This window comes from Gavialis gangeticus, unplaced genomic scaffold, assembly GCF_001723915.1.
Source record: "Gavialis gangeticus isolate Ggan-Ray unplaced genomic scaffold, GavGan_comp1, whole genome shotgun sequence".
In the NCBI taxonomy this organism is placed as follows: domain Eukaryota; kingdom Metazoa; phylum Chordata; order Crocodylia; family Gavialidae; genus Gavialis; species Gavialis gangeticus.
The window spans coordinates 47641725-47669374 of record NW_017729004.1 but is presented as its reverse complement, the minus strand read 5'-3'; the positions used below and the strand labels follow the sequence as shown (position 1 = coordinate 47669374).

Below are 27650 nucleotides of genomic sequence, written 5' to 3'. Positions count from 1 at the left end.
GTGTGACATTTCTTAAAGTGTAAGGATTTAAACATGGCTTTGAAATATACTTTAAAGTCCAGTTTCCAGACACTGATAAATGATGGTTCCTTCTTCACTAGATATAGAATATCCCACAAAATTAATAGATCAGGGAAAGCCACATATATTCTTGCCATGTCCTGCAACAAATTTTCTACATATGTCATGACTTTACAATTCATTATCCCATATCCCTTTGTTTTTAGAAGCAAGCAACTTTATTTCACTCAGAAGGGGAAATACCTAGCTTCCAATGAGATCTAATACTATAGACCTGTTAAGGCCTGAGATAACAGTACTTTAATGTACCTTATATTTTACAAGAAATGCCATTTCAGAAAAGTGATTTTTAAATAATACCTTCTTCACATGTACATTAGAAGGAAAAAAAATACAGAAATACAAAAAAAAAATTCCAGTAGTTTTTCTGTAACATGGAAGGCATATGTTTCCATGAGTTAGTCTTTTCTTTAAGGTGCCACCCTGCCCTGTCTTCTGCCTGAGTTCAGACTAACATAGATAATTAGCTCTCTATAACCTGGAAGCAATTTTTCTGTGATAGGTTGTTATAAAAATCATGGCTGCCCGAGGCTTCTCTGGGGCTAGAATATTAGTTTAAGGCTGGGAAGACCGATTAATAGTCAAAGAACAGTCAAAGATCCATGAAAAATAGGGATAGCATATTATTCTGCATTTTATCGCATGTATCTTATTGTCAGTGAAGGCACATATGTACATACCCAGAAACATTTCAAACCGATTACTCAACAGGAATGGAATACGCTGCATGAGTAATTAACTGAATATTCTTATTAATTAAATACTAGCATCTGCATAAACAGTTCTAAATAACAGGTGAAGTATGGCAAACATATCATAGATCGCTGGGCTAACAGTCTGTAGACATTTATGTGTAGAAGAATGGTAACTCTTCAGCAGCTTTCCTAAAGGATTTTGTGAATGGCTATTTCTGGCATATGAGACCACATTCGTAAATCACAGACACTGACCAAACGGGGAGAGAAATAACAGATTTGGGGCTTGATTGTATAAAGCAGGGAGGTGCTGGAACTTAATTTTTAGGAGCCTGAAAGGGAATCCAAGACCCTTAGTAGGTATATAAGCGCCCTATATAGTGCATAAGAAGAATCAGATTCTTCAAAATGATGATCTCGACAATCAGCACAGTGAACTGGAGCTGCCTGAAGCTGTCCAAGGGGAGAGGCTAAGCACGCGCATGGAAGAGTCTTAAATCTCACCCTGCTCTGGAACCTGGACGTTGGCTGTAAGCACTAAGCAGGTATCTCAGTCCATAGCAGGATCCATAGCCTAGAACCCTCTCCAGAATGAAAGCACCTAAAAATATTATTTTAAGAAATGAAGCAGGTTTACTGTTGTCTTTCAAAGCAGAAGTACTTGAGGAGGTCAAATCTGTCTCTTTCACCTCCCCGAAGAGTATCCTACCATCATACCATCAACGTCATGGCCTTGAAGCTTCACATTCACTCTGTTGAGAAGGCCAATGATAGTGACTAAATACCAGTCAGATAAGTAAAACCTTGTCCTTTTTCACTCAGAAGGAAGTCAAGAGAAAAGAAAAAGTGTTTCAGGGTGGCACCTGTGCTTAATCATCAAACTATTGTAAAATAGATGACATCTCCAAATTTTCTAAAATGGCCTTAAACTGCTTAAATTGAGGCCTCTACTCTAAATTTGATGAAATTCACAACTTCTTGACACAGTCCATCCCTGAGAACTTGAACAATAAGAGCTTCTTAATGCATAATGCAGTGCTAATAAGTTACGCCCACATCATATTTTTCAGTAACGTTCTGGTTTAGTAGTGCCACTTTCCAGTTTTAGTTTCAATTATGGATGGGGCATTGTCTGTAGTGACACAAATGGGAGATGCCCATGTCATGCTGTTTGCCTCAAATGCACAGCACTTGTCCTCAACATTGTTATGTCACACTGTCATTTCAGACATGCTGACCTTGAGTAAATGCAGACTCCTGGGCAAACTATGTACAGAAATCTCAACATGCAGTCTTTGAGAATTTACCCTTCTTTGGTGTTTCATGAGTCACAGCAAAACTGATCAATGTAACTTTGTTACCTCAGACAGCCCTTTTAAAAACTGACTTGTGCCATAAGGCTTTTTGCAACAGCTCTAGTTGTAACTTTTGACAGTCACTGACAAACTCACTGTAAAAACTATGATTTGTATTGTAATGCTATTTTTGTGTTTTACTCCTTTATGACTGATATATTTTGCTTGCAAATTAAGCAAAACACTTTATCTTACTGTGCCACAGCAAAGTAGGTTTCATTCCATTTTTCCTGCTACCAGTTTCCTGAGACTTGGTCAAGAATACAATAATACTTGTACCATTTCAGGACCAACATACATGAAACCTGACTACTCAATGACTTAGGCATACAGCCACATTTTGGCAAGCCCCGCCAACCTGCTTGCTACCAAGGTTGTTGCTGGCTACTGATGTTCAGGGTCCTCAGAAGTTTCGCCACTGAAGCCTATTTCAAAGGGACAGTACTGCACATAACTAGCCTGACTGAAAACTTGGACATGCTCCCTACAAGTTTTCCTGTCAAATAGAGTGGCTGTGGCTCAATATTTATTGCACAAACTTATTAAAACACAGGCTACATCAAAGGGGCTCACAGGGTGCAATTTAGGAACTAATTTTAATCTGATGATTAAGACACTCACTGGGGGGACCTGGGTTCCAAGCCCTACTTCTTGGAGTGTTTTATGTTAAGCAGCCATAGGAAAAAATACTAAAACAATCCCAGGAACAGGGTTTACAATCATCTTCCCTAGCTAAGGGCCATCATCACTAGTATTTACAATCATTCTCTCTGGTCCAATACTCAAGACGAATATTGACTGTCTTCTACCAGGTACAGTAGCCTATGGCCTGTGGATTGGGAGAATTCTCCTGGCATTGTTCAATATCCCTTCAGACTGATGGCAAGTGTTCTAACCACACATAAGTAGTTCACCACCAACTTGTTATTCAGTCAAAAATTTACTGGAAAACTCTCCCTATGGCAGAGAAAGACGTAGCTCTTAGATCCCTATTTGGCCAAGGCAAATTCTGGGGAAGTTTTGGTTATACACAGAAGAGCTATACGTACCTGTGGAATTTTGAAGTCACACATGAAAGTACCTAATGAATTTCAGCAGCCCCTGATATTTGGAAGCTAAGAAGGGATTTTTGGATGCCAATTTTAATAGAATCATAGAAAATTAGGGTTGGAAGAGACCTCTGGAGGTCATCTAGCCCAACCCCCTGCACAAGGCAGGGCTACCCCCAACTAGATCATTCCAAACATGGCTTTGTCGACCTGGGCCTTAAAAACCTCCAAGGATGATTCCACCACCTCTGTAGGTAACCTCTCCTAGTACTTCACCACACTCCTGGTGACAAAGTTACTCCTAACATCCAACCTAAACTTCTTTTGCTGCAATTTGAGAATATTGCTTCTTGTTCTGCCACCTGCCATCACCGAGAGCAGTCTCACTCCATCCTCTTTGGAACCACGCTTCAGGTAAAGTCTATTAAAACCACACTTAATCTTCTCTTGTCTAGACTAAATAAGCCCAGATCCCTCAGCCACTCTTCATAAGTCACATGCCACAGTCCCTTCATCATTTTCGCTGCCTTCTGCTGGACTCTCTTCCACTTGTCCACATCTTTTCTGTAGAGGGGGCCCCAAAACTGGACACAGTACTCCAGATGTGGCCTCACCAGTGCTGAATAGAGCACAATAATCCCTTCCCTTGACCTGCCAGCAGCACTCCTACCAATGCAGCCCAGGATGCCATTAGCCTTCTTGGCAACAAGGGCACACTGCTGGCTCATATTCGGCTTATTGTCCACTGTAACCCCCCAGGTCTTTTTCTGCAGATGTTTTTTTGGGCTTAGGTACCAATTCTATGTAAGAGCTGCTTTAAGGTATCAAAGTCTTATTAGTTAGATGCCTTTGCAATGTATTTTAACTGTGGGATTCTTGTTTCGATTAAATTAGTATCAGTGTTGGGTTTTTCCCCCCACCATGCATTTTGTTCCCATTTCTTTTCTTGTAATGCCGGCTGATATGTCTCCTTTAAGACCCTCCCCTTCCTTCTACCCTTTCTTTACCAACAGCTGCGCACCCAGCCAGCCAGCCAGTAACCTACTAAAAGCTCTTGAAAGAACAAACTGCCTGAGCCTTGCACGGCAAAGCCAGGCACAGATGTAGATTATCTGGGGAGCTGCATCATACTCGTGATAAAGAAGGAGGATGCAGTCTCGTGATCAACTATCCGAGCATTACTCCCTACCATATGGACAGTGACTAGTCGTCACAGTCCCGCCAACACTTCGCTAAGCCTGGACGCAGGTCTAGGCAGCCTAGCATCACTCCTATGCAGGAACCCGCTGCTTTGGGAACCAGCTACTTGCTGCCCCGTGAAACCCGGATCGGCCCCCTCACTCCTGCCAGGGACTGGAAGCAGCTCGCTGCAAAGGGAAACCAGCTCTGCGCCGCAGAGGCAAACCAAACAGCAACTAACACCCTCACTTCTGCCCCCAAATCTCCTAACTTAGCCAGGCCCGCACTACGCTTGCGCAACCTGGAGGGCAGGATTCCCCATTTATCAGGATCGTAGCTGCCCCCGCGGTGCCTGAGGCGCCTCAGCGCCAACCAGCCGGAGGCCCCCACCAGCAAGCCCCGTATGGGCCGGGCAGGCGCCGCCGTTGACCTGGGGCAAGAAGGCGGTGGGACTATGATCCCAGTCCCTCGGCGTCGCTGCAGAGCCCGTGGGACAGGCAGGCAGGCAGCGCGGCGGACAGCCCCCCTGTTTCCCAGCATGCCGCGCGGCGCTGGCTCGGGCGCTGGGGGAGGCGGCTTCACAGCGGTGCCCTGGCTGGGAGGAGTGGAGTGAAGCGAAGGCCGTTGCCGGCCCCGGCCCATACCGCCCCCCGTCCGGCCCCGCCATGCCGCTCTTCACCACCAACCCTTTCGACCAGGACGTGGGTGAGTGGTCCTGTTCTCCCCGGGCCTGGGTCCGAGATGCGGCCCCGGACCCACGCCCGAGGGACCCCCCCCTCCCGCACAGTCCGCGCGGGGACCGGGCAGCGGGGTCCTCGCCCGCCCCCCCCCGGCAGGACAGGTCTCTCACGGGCGGCAGTGGTGTGGGTTGGTGATGCCAAAGGTGCCCTGCTGCGCGGTGCAGTGAGAGCGGGGTAGAAACCTCTTGTGGGGCAGTTACACATTTCCAAGCACTAACTTTATAGCCGGCCGGCTTCTTTTTAATAGGTGGAGTCTCCTTTTAACCGTGTGCCAGTTAGTTAACAAGTGCAGCTGGTCTCCACGTACTGTGGGATTTACTAGGTGGATGTGTAATATGTGAGACAGCGGGGACTTTGGAGGTGCGCTGGCTCTGGTGAGAGGGCAAGCTTAGCTGGGAGTTATTGCCAGCCCCTTGCCACAGCTGTCTTCTGAAATGAAGCTGGTCTCTCGCATGTGACTAACGTCAGCATTTCTGTAAGAGCATCGGCAATGTTTAGTGCTAAACAGGTACATTTACCCTCAAGAAAACAGTACATGGGGCATATTGGGGGCATAACTTGCCTTAAAAACCATACTTTTCAGTCTGTCTTGTTTTGGTATTTCTTTAAATCTGTCCCAGTTCTGGTCTCAAAACAGCAATAAGCACATTGTAATATTAGATATTGACAACCCCATTCTTTATAGCAAATAATTGCTCCATTAGTGAGTTTAGTCATAGTCATGTCATATCCCAGAAGCAATTATAGGGAGTGTTCATGTTACAAAGCAATATTAGAGAAACAATTTTATTTTTTTTAATGCTATCCAGGAGGTGAAAACAAAGAAAAGAGTGCAGCATCTGCTGGCTTTCGGTGATTCACCAAAGACTTGACATCTTGGTAACTCCGGTGCAAAAGTATGAGAATGAGTAAGGCAGTCATGCTCTTTTGTGTCTGGATTTGCCCCATGTCTGCATATGTTCTGTACTTCACCATTATAGTTCAGTTTTATATTAGGTACTTTTACAGTTTCAAGCACAGGTATCAGAGGCAGCTATAGGGTAAGATGTAAGAGAGGAATTAAATGTCTGCAAATTAAGCACCACAGTGCTTAAGGGGAGGTATCTAGTGACTTTAGTGGACTCTAGAACTCTGTATTAAATGCCTAATTTCCTTATATAATACATGGAAGGAGTTATGCTCAGAATGGGATCCAAAACAGCCATCAGGAATTGCCTCAACTTGGTGTACAAGAAAGGCTAAGCATTGGCACATGTCCTAAGCAACTCATTTGGGTTTATTCATTTGGATTTATAGCCAGAACTCTCTCATGAAGGTAGTTTCTTATGCCTATGTATTTAAAGAACTGAGTACTGGTTGCTTTAAAAAAAATTATGTGGTTGGAGGAGATGGTGATTGTGATGGTGAATAGAGGGAGTGCCCTTTTTAGGTAATAGCTTAGTGGCTAGATCCCCTGGCCCAGAAATAGCTCCTTCCTTTGTCTCCCTCTTTCCAAGAGTTAAGCGTTATCATGGGTTGGGGAACATTTTTATACCCTGTTGAAATTGTGTTGTACAGGAAAATATTCAAGGTTCATTAAGCCAGAGAGGGGAAGCAAAAAGTAGCCTGATTCTACATGAGCCCTTAATCTAGCCCTGGTAGAGGGGATCCTGGAGCTCCGGTCCCCACTTCCCAAGACAGTTTCTGTATTTTAGTAAATGACATTTTAATGTAAAATATAAAAACAGATTGGGGGAAAAGGGACCAGACAATAGGATCCCCTCTGTGAGTGCCATAACAGCTAGCCTGCAGAGTCATGCTGTTTTTCTCTGACCCAGTGCTTTTTGCATTCTCTCCTGCACACTAGCACAGCCTCAGCAGGAAAGGCAAAGAGCACTCCTCCCAGGATATTGTCTAGTCCCTGGATATGATGGTCTTAGGAGGTGGGGGAGATAGGAGTTTGAATGTCCTCAAGATTAGGAAATAGAGCTGAAGTCTTCCTCTTTTTAGATAAGGGTTACTACTACAACAGCATCTCTGGTCATCTCTTAAAATAAGGCATTTTGTGTGTGGAAACTGATCCTGTTAATGTTTATCACATGTGCTCTGAGAGTCTAGCAGATTGAGCCTTTCAGAAAACAGAAGCAGAGGAATATGAAGTTTCTGACTTCCAGCTGTGCTTAGGCATTAGCTACATACTGTCAGGGCTAGGCTGGTGTAGAAAATGCTCAGAAAATGCTCTCTTATTGTGGAAATGAGGGTCAGTAAGTGAAATGAATAGTGTCTGTGGTCTAAAGAAACTTTTAATATTATGTTGCTGATGTTTAATTCTTTTCTTGTTTTTATGATTTGCATTATTTAAGACAGAGAGTTCTTGAAGTTTTGCAGGGCATGGAGCCTGTCTGGTGTGTGGGTTGGATTTTGTGTATGGCCAGTCCATCCCCACATGCAACACACACTGGCCTTGATCTGGGGCTTATTGTGCATGGGGTGTGTGCTGCATAGGACACCCTGCGTGGCCTGATCTGGTCTGCAGAACAGCTCAGTGACCTGATCTGGTTGATGGGGCTGAATGAATTTGACATCGCTGCGTTAAGCAAACAGCAACTAGGCACCAGAACAGATTCTCACAGGACAGGTATAAAGGACAGATGCTCATATGCTATTAGGAGTACATTTATCGTAGAACAACCTCTCCATTTGTGACCTCCAGTGTCCTCATACTCAAGTGGAATCTACCCAACACCTTTAAAAGATGCACTTGGGAACAAAAATTTATAAGCTGGTTGGACATTAGGAACCAAGGACTTTACACTGATATTGGTTTTGTGGCCTGTCCTAGCCTACCTGATGTCTAAGTTCTCCCCACAGGAAAGAAACACCCACCTCCCTTTTGATAGGCCTCTCTCTCAGTAATCAACTTCTTCTTCAGCTACTTGTGTCTGCTACTCCTGGAAATTCCCTCTCCCCTTGTACAACTGTTTTAAAATAATCAATTTGGTAATAAGTAGTATTATTAATAATATTTTTATTTTTACTATGCTTTGTTGGCTCTCAGTGCTCAGACCTGATGAAAACTGCCTTGCGTACAAAAGGTTGTTTGACTGTGTCCCAGTTATACAGTTTCGTAGATTCATAGATTAAGGGTCGGAAGGGACCTAGTAGATCTTCTAGCCCGACCCCCCGCCAGGGCGGGAGAACAACAAAAAACCCCCAAAAGAGAAACGGGAAACAGTTGGTCCAATAAAATATATTTCCCTAAGAAATAATGTAAGAATTGTCATTTACTGGGTCAGACCATGGGTCCATCTTGCCCAGTGTCCTGTGTCGCACAGTGGCAGAGAGTAGATGCTGAAAGGGACAGTGAACAGGGTATGACCAGGGTTTTTTTTTTTCCATTGTTCCTCTCTGGCTTGCAGCCTCTAGCACTTAAGGTAATCCTTTCCCCTTGCTTTGATCACTATGCTATTAGAAGAGGAGAACCACCACTGTCTTCTCTTCTGGTTGTTTGAAAAGGCAAGATTAAATCTCTTGTTTCCAAAAGGGATTTTTTGGCAGATGTGGCACAAATTAGCCCTCCACCCTGTGAGAGAACCACTCCTATCCCCTGCTTCTGCCTGATCTTGTGCTCTTCTTTCTGCTCCCTGCCCTACCTGCTGCTTTGCTACTTGCCCCTCCCCAGTCTGTTGCATGTTCTGCACAGTGCACAAGTGCTACTTGTGGTATATGTGCTGCAGATTTGCCACCCCTGGCATAGGTGACTAATCTTTAGGAGATGTTTGTGGCTGTGAGAACCCTCTTCTTGGATGGTCATACAAGAGGTTCCTAAGCTTTAGAGAGGAGGTTTTTCAGACATCCATCTTTTTTCTGTTTCCCATTGGCTAGTTTAGATGTTCCCCAGTTCAGTGTGCTTGCTGCTGTGAATTTTAGACCTAGGTTCCTACTTTCCATACTATGTATGGGAAATCTAGGTGCCTAATTCAGGTTTGGGGATTCAGTGCTGAGACAAGGTAACTAAATATTAAGTGAGGCAACAGTGAGTTTCAGTCACTTCTGCTTGATTTTGTGGAAGGTTTTTAGATGCTATTATAGTGATGCCCAGTGGCACTAAGACCAGGGCCCCTTTATGGTAAGGTACTGTTCACTGAGTCATTAGCATCAGTACTGAGCAAGTAACTTCCTAAAGGTACCTTGCTCTTCCATCATCCTATGTTTTAGATTTTCTGCTTTATAGGCAACATTAAAGGGTTTTGTGGGCTGAGGACCATTGAAATACAGTGAGAGAGAGTTGTTGACCCACAATGTTTGCTACCTAGACGAGAGGCAAAGGAAATGAGATACAGCATACAAACAAAATGCTGACTTTCAAATGCTGAGTTAGTTTAATTTTCCTTTTCTTTTTCTTTGCTTTTTTCGGGGAATAGGTTGGTTATTTTGGGAATATCTTCTATTCTCTGGGTATGACTAAAAGTCAGAAGGAAGGGGGTCAAGAGGCCTGGAGGGAAAAGAGAGAGATAAGAAATAAAGTACCTGGAGAGCTGGTAGAGAAAGGCAGAGATGAAAGGGCTAGTGGGTGGAGGTTTAGGGAGGATGGTGTGGATGGCCACTCAGCAGAAGGGGGAAAGTACCCTAAGCAGGGAGATTGCCAAGTTTAATCACAATTAGAATAAACCAGTAAATCAGGAGTGGCCAGTTTGTGGCATGATGCCAAAGTGGCACAGGCAGCCATTTGTGTGTGGCATGCAGAAGACTGGGGAGGGAACAGGCAGCACAGTGGCAGATAGAGCAGACAGCAGAACCTTGGATCAGGCAAGGAGCACAAGGTAGGAAGCAGCTTGGTTGGGGAGCACAGAGTAAGGAGCAGAAGGCTGAGCAAAAGATCAGGGAAGGGAATTAGTGGCATTGGAAGAGGGTGCGGACTGATGTGAGACCTGCCAAAAAATTTGGCCTCTATTGCAGTAAATCATCATTTAGTAATGTTTTTTTTCTATTTGCATCTTTGAGTTATTTACTTAGAGATTTATTCTGCAAATCTGTTTAAGTTATATTCCGTCCAGTGTAGTTATTCAGATTTTTAACTTCAATGTTTAAAATGAATCACTTATTAGATAACCAACTTTTTTACAGTTTATATGAAAGGGCCATAGGATGAAAATTCAAAATTACTTTTAAGTGTGTTTCAGGTTTCAGAAAAGATTTAAATAAAGTATTCCCATTAAAATATTCTGTATAGCAAAACTGACAATAACAACATTTGAACAAAAGTGCCACGACAATTCTAAATGATATAGATAGAGCCATGTAGTGATCCTTGGTAACGTCTCTGACAACCAGGAGCTCACAAATCTACAAAAAACACCAAAGGTAGTGTTAGGGTTATACTGTACCTACAAAAGTCCTTGTCTCTTAGAGATACCTAATACAGTACCATCGATGTCATCCTAAGCCTTATTTATAAAGCTTAAGCTTACAAGCTACTTCTTATATATGTGGAATTAGAGGGAAATCATTACTAATATCTTACTTGAAGCTCATGATGAGGGATTATTATTCATCATGTTGGCTAAATACTTTTGTTATAGTAAATTTAAGCTTTAACATAGGCATATCTTTTAAAATTTTATTTTATTTAAAAAAAGAAAACACTTTTTTAAATAATTGTTTTTGTTTTAATTATAATAGTATTAATTTGCATTCATAGTAGTCCAGAATAAAAGACGAAGGAAGCAGTTGAATGATGTGTATTGGACAGTGACATTTGAAGTTCTCTCCTGAATTTGTTTTTGCTGCCTGGATTCTTCACTTCTCAAAGACAGGATTGGTGGGGGAATTGAGATATCATATATCACAGGGGTTCCTCATAGGAGGAAAGGAAGAAGTGGCAACTGATAGTTGTTGGGGAGAGAACAACAACTAAGTGCTCTCAGTTAATTGGTATCGCTGCTGGAGTTCTACTTGTTACTTCGGTGTCTCTTAGAATGGTCTTTTTCACATAAGAGACAATAACAATGTTTAGAGTAGATGCCTAAATATTTACTGTGATCTGATGGGTATAAATCAGTGGTTCTCATGTTGTTATGGTTAGGGCATCCCTCTGCCACATTAAGAATGTCTTGATATCCCTGATTGACAACTACTGTTGGTGCTGCCTCAACTTACCTCAGTGTTTCACAGCTGGGTTTTGCTGCCTCCAGATAAAATTGCCATGTGCCTCATTCACAGCCAGCCTGGAAAAGGCTGTGGCACATACACATGCTCCTGCATTAGGGCTGTAACCAGGCAGGAGCTGACTTGTACTGTGTAGACTTTCCCAGTCTAGTCCCTCCTGTGCTTTTCCAAGAGACGGCGCATGGATCATTGTTTCCAGGAGGAGAGTGGAAAGGGTTGGACTGGAAAGGCCTACAGCCAAGCCAGCTGCTGCTTTTAGGCTGATGAGAGCCCTAATGCAGCAGGAATGCGCACAGGGTGGTTTTGCTTGGCTGCTGCCACAGTGTCAGCAGTTGTCTTGTGACACCCTTGAGGGGCACCTCACAGCACCCAGCTGAGAATCACTGACGTAAATAGTTCAGCCATTGAACCCATTATGCAGTTGCTCACAGTAAAATATGCTAGCTTTTAAAATTGCTGTTTCTTGGTTACTTTTATATTTTCTTTTTTACATGTTGACTATTTTGAGTCCAGATACTTTGCACAGTCCATACAATAGCTAGCACATCTAGTCTGTACCCAGAAGGCAGTGGTGATGCAAGAGAGTATATTGATTCTGGGGAATTCAAGAGGGTCAGCTGAAGAGGGGCTGTGCTTCTGTGTAAAGGACTGAACTGTTTAACTAGTGAGAGCTGGATTTGGAGAGTAATAGGAGAGAGGTGAATACTTTTGAGACTTTATCATTCCCCCTTTAAAAGATGCATATTTCTAGATGACAGGCAATGCTTATTTGGTCACTACAGACGCATTTTTTTTTCATTTCTACAGCTGAAAAATGAAAAAATCCAAATGAAAAAGAACAATGTAATTAAAGCATTATTAAGCCCAACCTGACACACACACAGTGTACTTCCCTCTTGTAAATGTTTTCTTTTTTAGCAACCGTTTCTGTAAATTGAATATTTTGCCCCACACCCTGGTATTAGTAGAACTGCATTATTTAAAGGCAATGTTGTTGTGTTCCAGAGAGGGCTTCTTCTGAGTGTGTGCTATCAGTAACACAATTTTTGTCCAGGGAGAGTACCATCTTCAAACCACTGATCATCTTGGCTTTAGCAGGTAACCTTCATAAGAACCAAGAATGGTCTTTCAACTTGATAAATACAAAATCAGATTCTAGCTTGAGATAAAATAAGAGGATGCATAGCAGGCTTCATGTCTCTTGGTTCCTCTGCTTCCTTTTGAACTATCTCTGATGGTATTTGAAGTCTTGGTCTGTATAATGAGAGCCTGAGGATACTCCTGTCTTTTGGTCCTGATTTTCCTGATCCACGTAATTAACAGAGACAGCTATTTTCATATTTGGTACTAGTCATCCTTCCTGCTATTTTGTAACCTTTGTGCCTGCTTGGAAGAGTGGATTCCAAAGATTCTAAGTTTTTGGGTTTTGTTTAATGAAATGGGTATGTTTTTTTTCTCCCCTCAGCTGGCCTACTGCTTATGGTCTTAGCATTGGCTTTTGAGTCCTCTTGGTCTTCATTTGGTAAAGTTGACTGCTTTGAGTAATATCTGTCTTGGCTAGGGACTAGGTCATATACTGGGCCACCTGGTCACATGTGCTCTGAATGAATGACTTCAGCTGGTCTCAGATCATCTGAGTCAGTGACTATGGCCTGCTTTGTCTCAGGCCAGCTGGAAGCATGTGGCTTCCTTTGAGGAATGTTATGGGTAGAAATACAGTGAAAATGAAATTTGTGAAAGTTAAGCTGCAGAGGTATTAAGAAAACTGATCTGTAGGTCATCATTCAGTGTGAGAGAAGTAGGACTATTTGCAGCAGTGAGGCTATTAAAATCGCAATTCCTGTCCACAGCAGCATAGCTTTATTGAAATTGGTATGGTTGACAGTGGCACAGAAGAGCATCTGGGAGTGCTTTTCTTCATGATAAATTATAAGAACGCTAATGTAACACATCACTGTGTGGCTAACATGTCAAAAGTCTAGCAAAGAGTAAACCAGACATGCTGGTTTTCTTGCTCATCGTTTGTCATTTAAAAGCAGTAAAGTTAACTACCTTTAATTTAAGTGTTGCAAAACACTATTTAACTGAGACTGCTGGGCAGCTGGTAACCTTGTATAGTCTTTTAGGTTCACTAACACAATTGAATGGTATAATTTGAAATTTTATGCAGGTATATGCAATTAACTTAACTCAGTGTGCTTGAGAAATGTCATTTATATATAAAAATGTCCTAGGGCTGCCATGCCATTTGAACTGTTCTTGAATTTGTCACAATAACTTGATAACCATTTTTTCCAGACTTGTTTTAGAACCAATCCTGTAAATTTCAACATTGCTAAAAATAAATGGTTTGTTTTAAATTTATGATGGAAATATTAAATACATAAAAAATGCATTTACTTCAGGTATACTAAAGGGTCAATATCACAAGTGGCACATGCTAAATAAATAGTTGATGATGTTCTTACAATGAAAATAGAAGAAAGGGAACTTTACTTAGATTACTTTTGTCGTCATCTACTACAACTTATTCAAATAACTCCGGAGTTGTATATGATTGATTGATTGTAATTAGCCATTTCAGGACTAAACTCTAAAGCAGGAGTGGGCCAAATACGCCCGTGGGCTGGAGGCCATTCTGTCTGGCCTGCGGGGCCCCTAAAAAAATTTGGAAAATTAAAATTTCTCTGCCCTTGGTTCCTGTCAAAAGTGACAGGAACTAAGGGCAGTAGGACCCAAGGGAAGCCCAGTGGGCTCCAACAACAGTGGGCCCATCCGGCCCCGCCCCCCAGCTGGGTTTCTGGGCTGGGAGCATGTGGCTGCCCTGGGGCGGGAAGCTCAGGGAAGTGGTGGGGGGGACCCCGGGCAAGGAAGGAGTGCGAGGGGGTGGGGGGAGCAGTCCTTCCCCACCCATGTCCGGTGACCTGTGCTACAGCTGTTTGCAGCCCGCATGGGGCTGCCTGTGCCCTCTCCGGACAGCCCCATGTGGGCTGCGAGCGCCTGCAGCGCAGGGCACTGGGTGTGGGGCGGGGGAGGGGCTGCTTCCTCCCAGCTCTCAGCTTTTCCCTGGGCTCCTTCCCTGCGCAGAGAAAAGTGGCCCCTCGCCCACCCCATGGCCGGTGCCCCGCGCTGCAGGCACGTGCAGCCTGTGCGGGGCTGTCCGGAGCAGGCACAGGCAGCCCCAGGCAGGCTACAAGTGGCTGCAGCATGTGGCATCGGGCATGGGGTGGGGAGGGGCTGCTTTCTCCCCCCTGCATTCAGTATCACCTTGTAACCCAGCCCCACTGCCAGGCTGGCAGTGTAGGCGGGTTATAAACTGGTGCTGAACATGGGGAAAAGTGGCCCCTTGCCCGCCCCGTGGTCAGTGGCCCATGCTGCAGCTGCTCACAGCCTGCCTGGGGCTGCCTGTGCCTGCTTCAGACAGCCCCGGGCGGGCTGCAAGCACCTGCAGTGTGGGGCGCCAGCCATGGGGCAAGTGAGGGGCCACTTTTCCCCATGCTTAGCACCAGTTTCTTCCCTGCTGGTGAGCAGGGAGTCAAAGCTGTGCGCTGCCCTCTGCCTGTACTGCAGGGCTAGAGGGCACTGGGTGTGAGTGGGCAGGGAGCCAGTGGGAGTACGGGGCCGGCACTGGTGCCCTGGGGCCAGTGCCTGTGCAATCCAGAGCAGGGTGGCAGGAGCGTGGGGTCCCAGCTGACAAGGGCTATATGGAGCCAGGCCAGCTCCCCCCTCCCTGCTGGTGCAGCCCAGCCCAGCCCCACAGACCCCTGCCAGCCTGTGCTCTTTGAGCCCCACCAGTGCTGGCCCTGGGATATTGGTCCCAAGATGGTGACCAGGAGGTGGGGCACCTGTCAAGGGGTGGGGCATGTGTCAAGGGGTGGGGCTACTCATGTGGCCCTTGACAGCCTGCCAAAACTGGGTAAGCGGCCCTCCACTCAAAATAATTGCCTGCCCCTGATCTAAAGCCTAGGCTTAATTTAAAAACAACAAAGTATTAGCAAAAGCTAGGCTTATTATTGATCAAACAGTAGCAGCAGACAGTTTATAACGTGTTAGTTTACTGCAGTTGCAACAACCATAAATGAATATTTGCATCTCAGGATAATCAGTGTCTTTATTCAGGCAATTTCTTGTGAGGTAGAGAACTGCTGATCTGTTCTGTGGGTGGTCAGCTAAAGGCCCTGACAACTAACATGTTCTGGCAGAGGGGAACACACCCTGTACCACACTAGTTGGGTGGCAGGGAGAAGAGGCAGAAGCAGCTGGGTCCTACTGCCTGTCCGTCTCAGACCTTAGCTAGGTCCCCTCTCTGGAAAACATAGACCCCTGGTATAAAGTGAGTTTAGCCAGGTCACAGGAAATTGGGCAGAGCACAGAGTGAAATATGGGTCTCCTGAATCCCAGGCTAGCCCCTTAGCTATTGAACTCTTATTAATTTTGGCCTCTTTGGGTGTTTTGTTTTGTGCCTTTTTTTGTGTCTTATTCTATTCATGTCTGTTTAGTAGAAGTGCATATGCGAGATGCATCCCTTTTTTGTTCTGCTCTATTTTTCCTTAGCTTCTATAGGTCTTCCTAAGCAAGGTAATTTCTTGTTTTTCTGTACAAGTATAGGGCCTTTGTGCGCAACCAAAAGGTAAATTTTCCTACTGTTAAATAGTAAATTTTAAGCAGGATGGGGAACTTAAAGGGGAAATGGGGACCTTACACATGCTATCAGGGTCTGCATGGTTGTGTAAGGCAGGCAGAATTGGGAATCTAGGAAAGGTAGCGTGCTTTGCAATGCAAGAATTTCCTGGTTCTCTGGGTGTTCTGCAGATCTTGTATTTTTGTAGGAATAGTTCTATTTGGATGGAGCTTTTCGGAGCTCAGAAGCTCTATGGAGTAGTATGAGCTAGGGCTGGGAACGGAGGCCATGAGGAGCATTGGAGTTCCACTTTGATTCCTACCCCCCCCCCCCCCCCCGCTTGTTTCAGTAATGAAGGCAGTGATTATTAAAACAAGACCTAAAATCCCTGACATTTGATGCTAGCCTGGTGTGTGTGTTCATGCATACATGCAAAGACAAGTTCTTTGCCATTTAAAACAGTGGGGAAAAATTCCTACTTCAGTATTAAGGTATACAAACAAGTAGTTAAATGTAAATATTTATATGGTATAATAGTAAATGAATCACACTTGAAGGAACTGGTAAATAGTAAGTGGTGAAACATGGCTGAGAGTTTTTGTGGAACATGAAACATAACCTGAAATGCGCAAAGGTATATTATTATGCTATGAATATATTTAATAAGTATGTATTTTGCTTTGAATTCTTTTTTGCTGCTTGTGATTGAGGAGGACCAATTCTGTGCATCACATTTAACTGTCAGCTTAAATAAAGTGGTGGTAAGTCATCTGGAGAGGATGCTGCAGCTAGGTCTGACTACAAAAGGTCCACAAGAAAGTGGGAAAGTTTTTTTTCTATAAAGTAGATTGCATGCCTGATTTATCCTTATTGGGGAGATGCTTGCATTTCACTACATTTTACTCATTTGAATCACTCTTTTTACAGCTGGCAACAATTAATCTTCATTACAGGTAAAATGGTTGTCTTGATGCAATATAATCTGTATTTGAGTATGAACTGCCTTCATAAATAATTCTGCTTGATGTCAGTGTTGTAAAATATAGTTTACATTGAAATTAAGTCTTTTCATAATTTAAAAGTGAAAGTTTTGTGTTTTTGGATCCCATTTTTAGATATGGTTAACATTTCTAAAATTTAAATTGGTTTCCCTCTTTCCCTTCCCTCCCTCCCCCACTCCAAAATTGATAGATATAAGCTGCAATGTTGAGAGGCAAACTTACAACTAAATAAATATCATTGGCACTAAATAGGATGTACTCATTGTTTTGTTGTGAAAGTCTCTTAAAGATGGTTGGTTTTTTTTGTGGAAGCTGAGATGTATACATGGCTTATGATTACCTTTAATAATGTAACATCTAATATGTTTTGTTTTACTGTTTATTTTAGGAGTACTATCGGTAATAATCCCACTATTTCACTTTTGCCAGGCTAGTGAAGGGTATAAGATGGCCAGGGTATGAGTATCTCAAAACTGGACTTTTAAGAAACTGAGAATAACCAGAGAGGCTTTGCTTACCAGGACAATTGCTGCGTTCCTCAGCTGGAACACCAGTCTGGAAAATCAAATTAACTGGCTGCCTATTCCAAACAATGTACAATAAAATTGGCAGCTCATTATAATAGTGCTCTCCCTGGTTTGTGGTTAACAACCTCCATCTCTCTTGAGTGTTCAATAGAGCTGTGGTTCTCAGCCTTACTAAATTCAAGGCACCCTCCACAAACGTGAACTGAGTGGCATCCCAGTTCAGAAAACAGTATATTACAAGGTTTACCTCTTTGCAGTGGGGGTGGGGGAGCAGCAAGGCAGAAATAAATTTGAGCCTGTGCTTATCTGCTTATCTCCTCACACGTAGAGGCACCTTCAAAGGATCACTGAAATGGCAAACTACAATGAATACGTCATATATAACTAGAGTTATTTGAACAAGTTGTAGTAGATAACAACAGAAGTATTTTAAGATGCCAAGCTCCTTTTCTTCTGTTTTCATTGTAGGACTGTCATCAACTACTTGTATACTGGGGCAATCCTTTACTGGATTCCCAACAGTATATGACCATCCCAGTTGAGGATCACTGCAGTAACAGACTCCAGTGTGAATCGGGAAATTCTAGTAATGAGGAAGGGTGTTCTCCAGACGAGAATGTCACATATTCATAAGTACTCCTGTCTTAGACTCTTTAAGTAACCACCACAGTGCTAAACCTCCATTCATTGTAGCTCTTGTGGAAACTATATGCAAAGTTCCCAAGCACCACCATGTACCACCATGTTGTCCTGTCTTATGGTCTGGTTTATTTTTTGTAGATGTGGAATTTTCATAAAAGGTATGGACAGATGTAATGCTTAGCACATTGTAAATATACTATAAACCCCAAGAATTTAGACATACCGGCCGTTTTAGACCAGTTTAATCCTGGACTGTTTCAAAAGCACACTGGGAAAATCAAGTATTATTTTGAGCCAGTTCTCCTTGAACCGACTGAATGTTAAGTGCAGACACTGAGCACAAAATACTTCAGGCAGCCCAGACTGCACCATTGTGCTCACTGCTCCTGCCCCCCCTCACCCCATGCAGGGTAATAGGGCTGCTTTGTGATGCGAGCTGGACTCTGCTGCCCAAAGGTCTATTGCCTACCTCAGAAGAGACCACAGCATGTAGGAGTGATGAAGCAGAAAGCCTCTGTGTCAGTTTTACTTTCTTGCTAGAGACCCTGGGTACTTACTAGAACAGAATGGTTGTCAGTTCCATGCTCAGAGCTCATTAACTGTTTATTGGTCTTTACCTGTGCTACACTCCTGTAGCAAGCCCTGCCTTGCAGGTCTCCCCTGGCACAGGCATCTCTATGTGAATTGTTGGCAATGCAAGATACCTGAGTGGCTTTCTAGGAAAGTACTTTCAAAGCTGTGCTGTGAGATGGAGACTATGGTAAGTCTCAAAGCAACCAGCCCCCAAAATAAAGGTGCTTTCCCTGCCCCACCCACCCACCCACACACACACCTGGTCACCCCCTGACTGGATACCACCGCACAGTTTTTGTAGTGTGCAAGCATGCCTCGCCGTGCTATGCAGGCGAGGCATGCAGGGAAGTGAATGGGGGGGGGCACATGCCCCCCATGCTTCCCCTGGGGGTGCACGCAGTGGCAGGGAACCTTCCCACCCCCCAGGCTCCCTGGATGAGCTGCCTGCAACTCCGCCCTTCCCCAGGAATGCATTCACTGCCCTTTCTGGGCAGCGCCTGCCCCAGCCCCACTCCCTCCCTCATGGTGGGGGCCTCGATTTCCCCACATCGCATCCCCTCCCCAGACTTACCGGCAGGGCTCTACTCTCCATGCTGCCTGGCTGCTTTCCTGGCTGTGTGCACGCTGCAGCTGTGCACATGCATGCGTCAAGTCGATTGCTGATAACATTAATTTTCATTATCGGTGCCCATCCAATATGCAACTGATATATTGGTGCACCTCTGTTTTTTAAGATTCTCTAGATAATCCAAAAATGCAACTCCAATATTGTTTGGATCAATTTTTTCCTATCTCTCCTTGAAATATTTTAGCCACTCGGACTTCCCTGCTGCTTGCCCTTCTATTGCTGCTTGCCTTGCTGCACTGGTGGGGGGACAAATTTAAGATGACCCTTTGATAATTGGATTCTATATATGGAAAATTATAACAAATTTATGAACTTTTCATATATAAAACTAATTATTGGGGGGTTGCCTTAAATTCAAAGTCATTTTTGATTAGTAGTTGGATATCTAAGATCCTTGAGTTCTTGGTGAAGATCTTGGTGTCCTTGGTTATATTTAGCAATGTCTTCGGGGAAGCTTATGCACAAAGTGAAAAGTTTGACATTTACTATTCTCTTTTTCTATATGTTTTTCCAGTTTTGTTTAACTATGTTGAGACTCATAGACAGTGCATGAATGTAACATAGGCTTCCAGAAAGCATGATATAAAATTAAAATACTGAATGTAAATCCCAAAGAGTTAACAGCCTGAAGACCCATTTTGTTTGTCTAGATATATTGGTTGATTTTTTTAATTAAACATTTTTAAAAAATTGGCCCGGGTAGGCTTGGAAAAATTACTTGAAGGAGATGATGGAGGATCCCTTAATGTTAAGTTGGGGTTTTTTTATGGCTATGTGAAAAACAACAAAGTTGGGAATGGGAAATACAGTTAAAAGAAAAGATTTAGATCACTGTTTTTCAACCTGAATTTCTGGGGGTCTGCAGGCTATGTCCAAGGGGTCTGCAAAAGATGACTGTTCAATCAAAAGTATGTACATAGCCACACTTATAATTCAAAGGGTTCCACACCTCTGTTCAACATTTTTTAGGGGTCTACAGATGAAAAAAGGTTAAAAACCACTGGTTTAGATCATATGAGTAGTTGTGCAAGAGTGGAATTTTGTGTTCCTTGAAAATAAGGTGTAACCTGAACTGTGTATGGAAGAAGATGTAAAGAGGCAAGAAGGAAATATATGGAAGAGGAAGAAAGAGGGAGAGAGAAAACTGGGAAGGGAATCTTTTCCCTTTTATACTAGGAGTAGAGGTACAAGTAGTGTGTGTGTGGCAATCTCATTTAGTGGCAATCTCATTTAATGGCAATATGGAGATTTTAAATAGAGTTCCTTTTAATAACTGGTAGAATTAAGTGGAAAAGGTAAGTTTGCTTTGCAGTTGATATAACTTCCTGCAATATTTCTCAATTGTGAAATACTACCAGAGTAATACTCATTTAAATTGGTAGCTTTACATTAGAATGCCATGTTTTATATATTGGCTTCCAAATTATGATGTGCTGGTATTTCTGATCAAGCTTTATCTTAAAGTTAAATTTATAAAGGCTTTTTGATGGTTTTGTTTTGGTTGTTGACAGACTTCTGTCTGTAAGCAAAGATACATGAACTTTATTATGAGGTTTAATAGAAATGTACAGTTCACATTCAGTGTGATAATTGGAAGCCTTCAGGAATTTCTGTTTTGATCTCAAGGCTTGGAAGATACTGTGTTTAGTTGAAATCTGAACAGAAAGATATTAAAATTGCCTGCATTTGTTCCTCCTATTTTTGTGTTAAATTTTATTTCCTGTTTCTGAATGTAAAAAGATACACTTTTTCCTCATCTGCCACATATATTAATTTTAGGTTTTACTTATTACACTACTGTGCTGAAGTCATCCTTCTTTTAAAAAAAATAAAAGAAAGTAAAATACTCCTGGGAACCCTTGATGGGTCTGCTAGTAGGCTTTTTTGGAGCTGGCAGTTTGAAATTTTGGATATTAGTGTTGCTTTTTCATAGTTTTGTGCAATGTTTACTTGTCACTAGTTCTACAGGGAAAGTGAAATAAGTTTCTGTGACAGTCTGGGACACAAGACCCTGGGTGATTCCTCTTGTCTTAAACTGGCAAAAAATTGATGAACAGTTACCAATTTTACGTTTCTTTTCTATTTTCTCTCAATGCATACAGCATGCAAAAACTGACTTCCTAGTTAAATATAACATTTGTTTTTTTCTTTAAAAATATTCTGTCAAAAAGCATGAATTAATTGAGGGCATACAGGAGGGGCAACTTGGTTGTCCTATTTATAGTAGATTTTTATATCTTTGCTTGTGTTAGTTTTTAATTTACATTTCTGATACAGCAGCCTAGTGAGACAAGCGATTTCTGGACATAACCAGCCTGCTTACTTTGGATTAAGGAGAGAGAAACTTGCAGGTCTGGAGGTCTTTAGTTGTAGGCTCAAAGACAGATTTTCTCCATGACTTGTAGGCGATGAAACATTTTACTAATGTTGTCTCTTTCCTCAGTCTCTGAAGTATTAAATTAATAAGTCTTTCCTGGCAGCTAGATCTTTCCAGGAAAGCATTGTTCTCCTTTAGGAAATTATCTAGAAAGCTTTTCATAAACTAGAGCACGATATTGTTTGTTTGAGGTCTGTTTTACCCGCATGATCCGGGGACAACAGGGCAGACCCTACAGTGAGAGACTGCAGGACCTGAACCTATTCAGCCTCCACAAGAGAAGGCTGAGGGGGGACCTGGTGACAGTCTATAGACTCACTAGGGGGGACCAGAAGGGTTTGGGGGAGACGCTGTTTCCCCTAGCGCCCGCTGGCATAACAAGGAGCAATGGGCACAAGTTGATGGAGAGGAGGTATAGATTGGACATCCGCAAGAACTACTTCACAGTTAGGGCGGCTAGGAGCTGGAACCAACTTCCAAGGGAAGTGGTGCTGGCCCCTACCCTGGGGGTCTTTAAGAAGAGGCTGGATGCCTACCTGGCTGGACTCATTTGAGTCCCGTTTCTCTTTTTGGGGTTTTTTTTGTTGTTCTCCCGCCCTGGTGGGGGGTCGGGCTAGAAGATCTACTAGGTCCCTTCCGACCCTTAATCTATGAATCTATGAATCTATGTTTTGTAGGCATAAAATTAAAAAGCCTATAGATAAAACTGGAGGAGAAATAACTTTCTGTTTCTAGTCCATCTTTTCTGTTCACAGAATTTTGGGAGTTGCTTGAGTCTTCCTTGGGTTTTGATAGTGTTGACCAGTTCTGCTGCAAGCTCTCTTAGGATTCAAATGGGTTCCCTAATTCAAAATTTAGAGGTAAAACTCAGTTTCCATGTTTCTTTCCTCTATTGCAGGGGTGGGCAATTATTTTGGGTGGAGGGCTGCTTACTGAATTTTGGCAAGCCATCGAGGGCCGCATGACAGGCAGCCCAGGGCAGATAAAAAATTTAGAAAATTAATATTAAGGTACCCCACGGGCTGGATAAAATGGCCTGGCAGATAGCATTTTGCCCACCCCTGCTCTACTGTTATGTTCCCTCATCTCCTCCTCCACGGACATGGTTAGGGTGGGTAGGCATGCTATGATGACAGCCCAGTCTCTTAGCTGTTAGTTCAACTTCTGCCACTAGGGAATGACCTCAGGGAGTAGCATACTCAGAGGTTCAAAAGGGGCCCAAAAATTAAGTTTCTGTCTCACTTGAATCAAATTAGCTGAATTTGTGGCTAAAAAGCAACTTCCAAAAATAGAGCTGGGGAGTTGAATATTGGGGTTATCTGTTTGTGGATGAATTCCTTGTAGCTTCTTGTAGTAGTAATACAGAGGAAGTCATATCCAGCAGGTTTGGAAACTGCCCAAATGTACTGTTCAAAGCTTGCTACAAAGTATATAGCAGTGTAAAATGGTGGAGCAGCTGAGGCATGAAAGTGTGTTTTGGCAAGGTGTTGAGTCCTGAGACTTTGGGTAGTGGTAGCCTTTTGAACTCATTTATATTATTTCAAAACAAAGAATGCCAAATGTTCTTTTTCTATGATAAAAGATCATGTTGTATACATATTGTTGAAATTGAAAACAAAGTATAAAATGTATGTGTTCAAATATTTGGAGCCCTGGGTGATTTTGAAAATGTGACTGTGGTACAAAAACGCTTTTTACACACATGCATAAAATTTAATTATAAGTTGTATTTAGTATATTAAAGGCAGGATAAGGTCTTACATTGGCCCGTAGCTAGTTGTGCTACAAGATTTTCTTAATAGCTGAGAGGTTTCAAGTTAATATTTCAAATTGATATGAACGGCAAGTTTATTATGGTCTATTTATGCTTTATTATCAGAAAAAGCCACCAGTGAGATGAACACTGCAGAGGATTGGGGCCTCATCCTAGACATTTGTGATAAAGTTGGACAGTCACGCACAGGGTAAGTGTTGTGATTTCAGGTTTTGTTTTCAAACTAAATCTCTACTAAATTAATTCACTTTTATTATATGGGTGTGAGAGGAATCAAGATTGAATTTAGATACAGACTGTCATCAATAGTTTAATTTATGTTGCTTTAGAAGTATAGGAAAAGTAGGTATGGAAGGGACCTCGGGAGGTCATCTAGTCCAGCCCCTTGCTCAAGCCAGAAGCATAAACCATCCTAACCAAATGTTGAACTAACCTGCTTTTAAACTTTCAGGGATGGAGATTCCACACCCTCTCTGGGTTGCCTGTTCTTACACTTAAAAATCCTTATAGCGTGAAGGATCTTCCTAGTATTACAATGAAATTTCCGTTGTTGCAATGTGAGACTGCTCCTAGCTGTTTTCCTTGTGGCTGCAGAAAGTAGTCTTATCACCCTTTTCTTCATAGCACTCTTTAGAAGTTTGGAGACTTATGAAATTCCCCCTCGGGTGTCTCTTGTTCAGTCTAAATAATCCTAGTTCTTCTAACTTTTCCTTGCAAATCATGTTTAGAGTGTACTTGCTATGAGAATTAAAGGAAAAACACAAAAAGTTTATTTCTGGACAAAAATATTTTACAGATCTTCCTTTGGAAAAAATCAAGGAACCTCAATTTAGGACCTGCACACATCTGTTCAGGAAGTCATTACCTGATATGTGTTTAACAGTATTGTTATAAACCCAGGAAATGTCATTAAGTTTATTTTATATGGTTTCTTTCCCTAGCTGGGGAAGAGCTGGTCTGACCATTGGAGGATAAGTGGGTATCTTGAAGAAGAGATTAGTAATTAAAGGATACACATCTCTAGTATGGGATGCTGACTTCTGTTTCTAAATACGCAATAGCATATCACTGCCGAATGCATTCTCAGACAAGCTTTATGCAGAGATGTACTCCATCAGGAGATGGAAAACCAGACTCTAATCTGAGATGTGGGACACTGGAGTAATCTGTTATAGAAATAACATAATCTAAAATAGTGCAGTGAATATTCGGAGTTGTACGAAGGTCAGAGAGAACATTGAATACAGTGCACTAAACTTTAAGAGGGATCGCAGCAGAAATTGCAGGTCAACCATCTGCCATGGGATTGTAGGTGGTGTTTCAGGGAACATAATGGAAACTTTTTGTTGCAGGCTGGCCTGGTGAGCCATGCTGTCATTGCTTGCAGGTAGACTTGGCTATCTTGATTTGGTTTTAGAAGCCATGAGAGTGATAAGAATGAGGTTAGAAGCTTGGAATTTGTGTTCTGAATGAATCTTGCATAAGCATACTTAGCAAATGGTTCAGATTAGACATTGCCTTCTAGTGGATAGGGTATATTCCCACTGTCACAGGGATATGGAAGAACCTGGGTTGTTCTTTAAGCTTCGGGGGGGGGGGAGACTATGAATTCTGAGACAGCAAAATCCTCTCCGGACGTTCATTCGTTTCAAGATGCAGGCTAGAAAACAGCCATTCTTTAAGGATTATTGTTGGTAGTAGCATAACAATAGGCGGGCAGGTGGGGATGAACCCTGGACACTGCCTAAGTGGAGGCCTGCAATGGAGCTGGGGGTAAGAGGTGAGAGTGGGACTGTCTCAGTTCCCTCCCACCCCCCAGTTTCTCTGAATTGTCCCTGCAGTAACTGCAGCTCTGGCAGCTGGTTGGGCAGCAAAGTGGTGACAGCATGCAGGAGAAGTGGCCAGAAGTTCGCTGCTGCTGGGGGAGATTTCACATTCTTTGGCCACTACAAACCATTGTTTCTTTGGCTGCTTGACCAGAAGAATGTATCAGAATGGAGTTCAGACTGAGCTGCATTATGATATTAAATATATTCTGTGTAAAACTCATTCTGACTTAAGGAATTTGACACCAACAGCAGTGTCATGCTGTGTCTACTCAAATGGCAGTACTTTCTCCTGATTAGTTCTCTGGGTGCTCTGGCAAAATAAACTTATCCTGGAAGAACTTACATTTTGATTCTGGTTCAAGTAATGTAAAAAAGCTGGTATGTAGTCTCTGACAAATTTTAGAGTTATGTTAGGACTTTAACATGTAACTGACTACCAGGTCTAGTCTACTGTGATCCATGTCCTGTGGTCACTAGCACGATTAAAGGCTACAGTTTTCCACTTGGGTCATAAAACTATTTAGGGATTGCATTTATAGAGCCCTGTACATACATCTATCACTTTAATAAAGATATAGTCCCTCTGGTTGCATCAGGAATAGCATGAATTGGATCGTCTTTATCCCGAGACAAAAAAAAACATGTGCAAGATAGCTGCTGTATGGTACATTACTACATTTCTCTAGATCTGCAAGAACTGCTGCTAACATCTTTATGTGAAGAACAGGCCTACAGTAATTATTGGAAATCCTCTATGCCTAAATATTTTATATTAAGACAAGCTAATTGAAGGACAGGAGCTGGAATTACAGCTGCGTATATGTGGTTGAACCATTATTAGTTTATTAATAATTTAATCTAATAATATGTACAGTTTCTAGTGCTCCCTTAGTCTGCTCAATTAATTCTTTCTCTGGCAAACGAGAATTTTAAGGTCATGGGAAAGTACAGCTGGTTAGGACCTCATCTAGGCCCTTCTTAAGGCAGGATCATCCCTGACTAAACCCTCCCAGTCAAGCGTCAGTCTAATCTGCTTTTGAAAGTGTTCAGGGATGAAGATGCTGTGACTTGTCTTGTAGCCTATTCCAATGCTTAACTACCCTAGTAGTCAGGAAGTTCCTCCTAATCCCCAACCTAAGTTTCCTCTACAGAAACTTGAGATGATTGCTCCTAATCCTGTCCCTTAGGCTATAGAGAAAGGTGCATCTCCGTCCTCTCTGTAATCGTCCTTCAGGTAGTTGAAGACTGTTATTAAAAATCTCCTTACTCTTCTCCAAACTAAGTTACCCTGGTTCTTTTAGCCTTTCCTCATAAGTCTAGTCCCCCAGGCCTATAATTGTGTTTGTTGGATCTCCACTGGATTCTTTCTAATCTGTCCACATCCTTCTTGAAGTATGGAGCCCAAAACAGGACACAGTACTCTGATGAGGCCTCACTAGTGTTGAACAGAGCAGAAGGATTGCTTCCCTTGTTTTGCAAGTGACATGTCTGTTAATATGGTTGTATGCTTTTCACTTTTTTGGCAATGAGAGCATACTGTTGATTGATATTCAACTTATGGTCAACAGTGACACGTCAGGTCTTTCTCTGCAGTACCATAATTTAGTCTGTCATTCCTCAGTCTGCAGGTGCATGAAATAATTCTGTCTGAAGAGCAGGACTTTTAAGTTTGTCCTTGTTGAATTTCATCTGGTTGATTGAGGACCATTCATCCAGTCTGTCTAGGTTATTCTGGATCCTAGCCCTACCCTCCACAGTGTTTACAATGCCACCCAACTTGTTGTCATTCTCAAATTTGCTAAGCGTGCATTGATTCCTGTCATCCAAATTGTAAATGAAGATGTTAAGCAATGCCAGGGCCAAGACAGACCCCATTCAATACCTCCTCGCAATCGGACATTGAACTATTGACAACTACTCATTCAGCATGATGATTTTCATAAATCTATTTTTATAGTGCTACATCTTCAAATTTTTCCACAGCTCAAAATTTCATCACATTCCATTTTGTGTGTTTTCCAATTTTCATAGCAAGTAATGCCATGTCTTTTTTTTGTGTGAAAAGCACTGGAGATTTAGACTGTGCATTCAACAACACCCTTAATACTCTTTTTTAATTTCAATATGGTATTGGACCATATTCCAGTAGGCACTTTTTAAAAAAAAAATTGATATGGCACATTAAGTTGAATACCATACAATGGGCTCATCTTTTTTCATGCAAGTGTGAGGCAAGAGTAGTTTCATTTTTGTCAAGTGCAGTTTTTCTATTTCTATTCCCACTAAATTTATTCTAGTAAGTTTCATAGTTTCTAGGGTTGGAAGGGACCTGAGCAGATCATCTAATCTGACCCCATGCCATGGCAGGAAAGAGTACTGGGGTCAAACGACCCCAGCAAGGTGTTCATCTAACCTCCTCTTAAAAACCCCCA

At 42.6% G+C, this 27650-nt stretch overlaps 1 protein-coding gene across 3 annotated transcripts in view; it reads left to right on the top strand.

Annotated features, from left to right (window-relative positions):
- Window positions 1-4930: 4930 nt before the first annotated feature.
- STAM (signal transducing adaptor molecule) overlaps window positions 4931-27650 on the top strand; it is a 60251-nt gene continuing 37531 nt past the window's right edge. For 2 of the 3 annotated variants that reach the window (XM_019508334.1, XM_019508332.1), the window contains exons 1-2: window positions 4931-5064; window positions 23495-23579. In XM_019508334.1, coding sequence (XP_019363879.1) covers window positions 5025-5064; window positions 23495-23579 — 125 coding nt within the window. In that variant the 5' untranslated portion in view covers window positions 4931-5024. Of the gene's footprint in view, window positions 5065-5946; window positions 5979-23494; window positions 23580-27650 lie in introns of those variants that run through there. The other variant, XM_019508333.1, reaches the window with a different exon arrangement.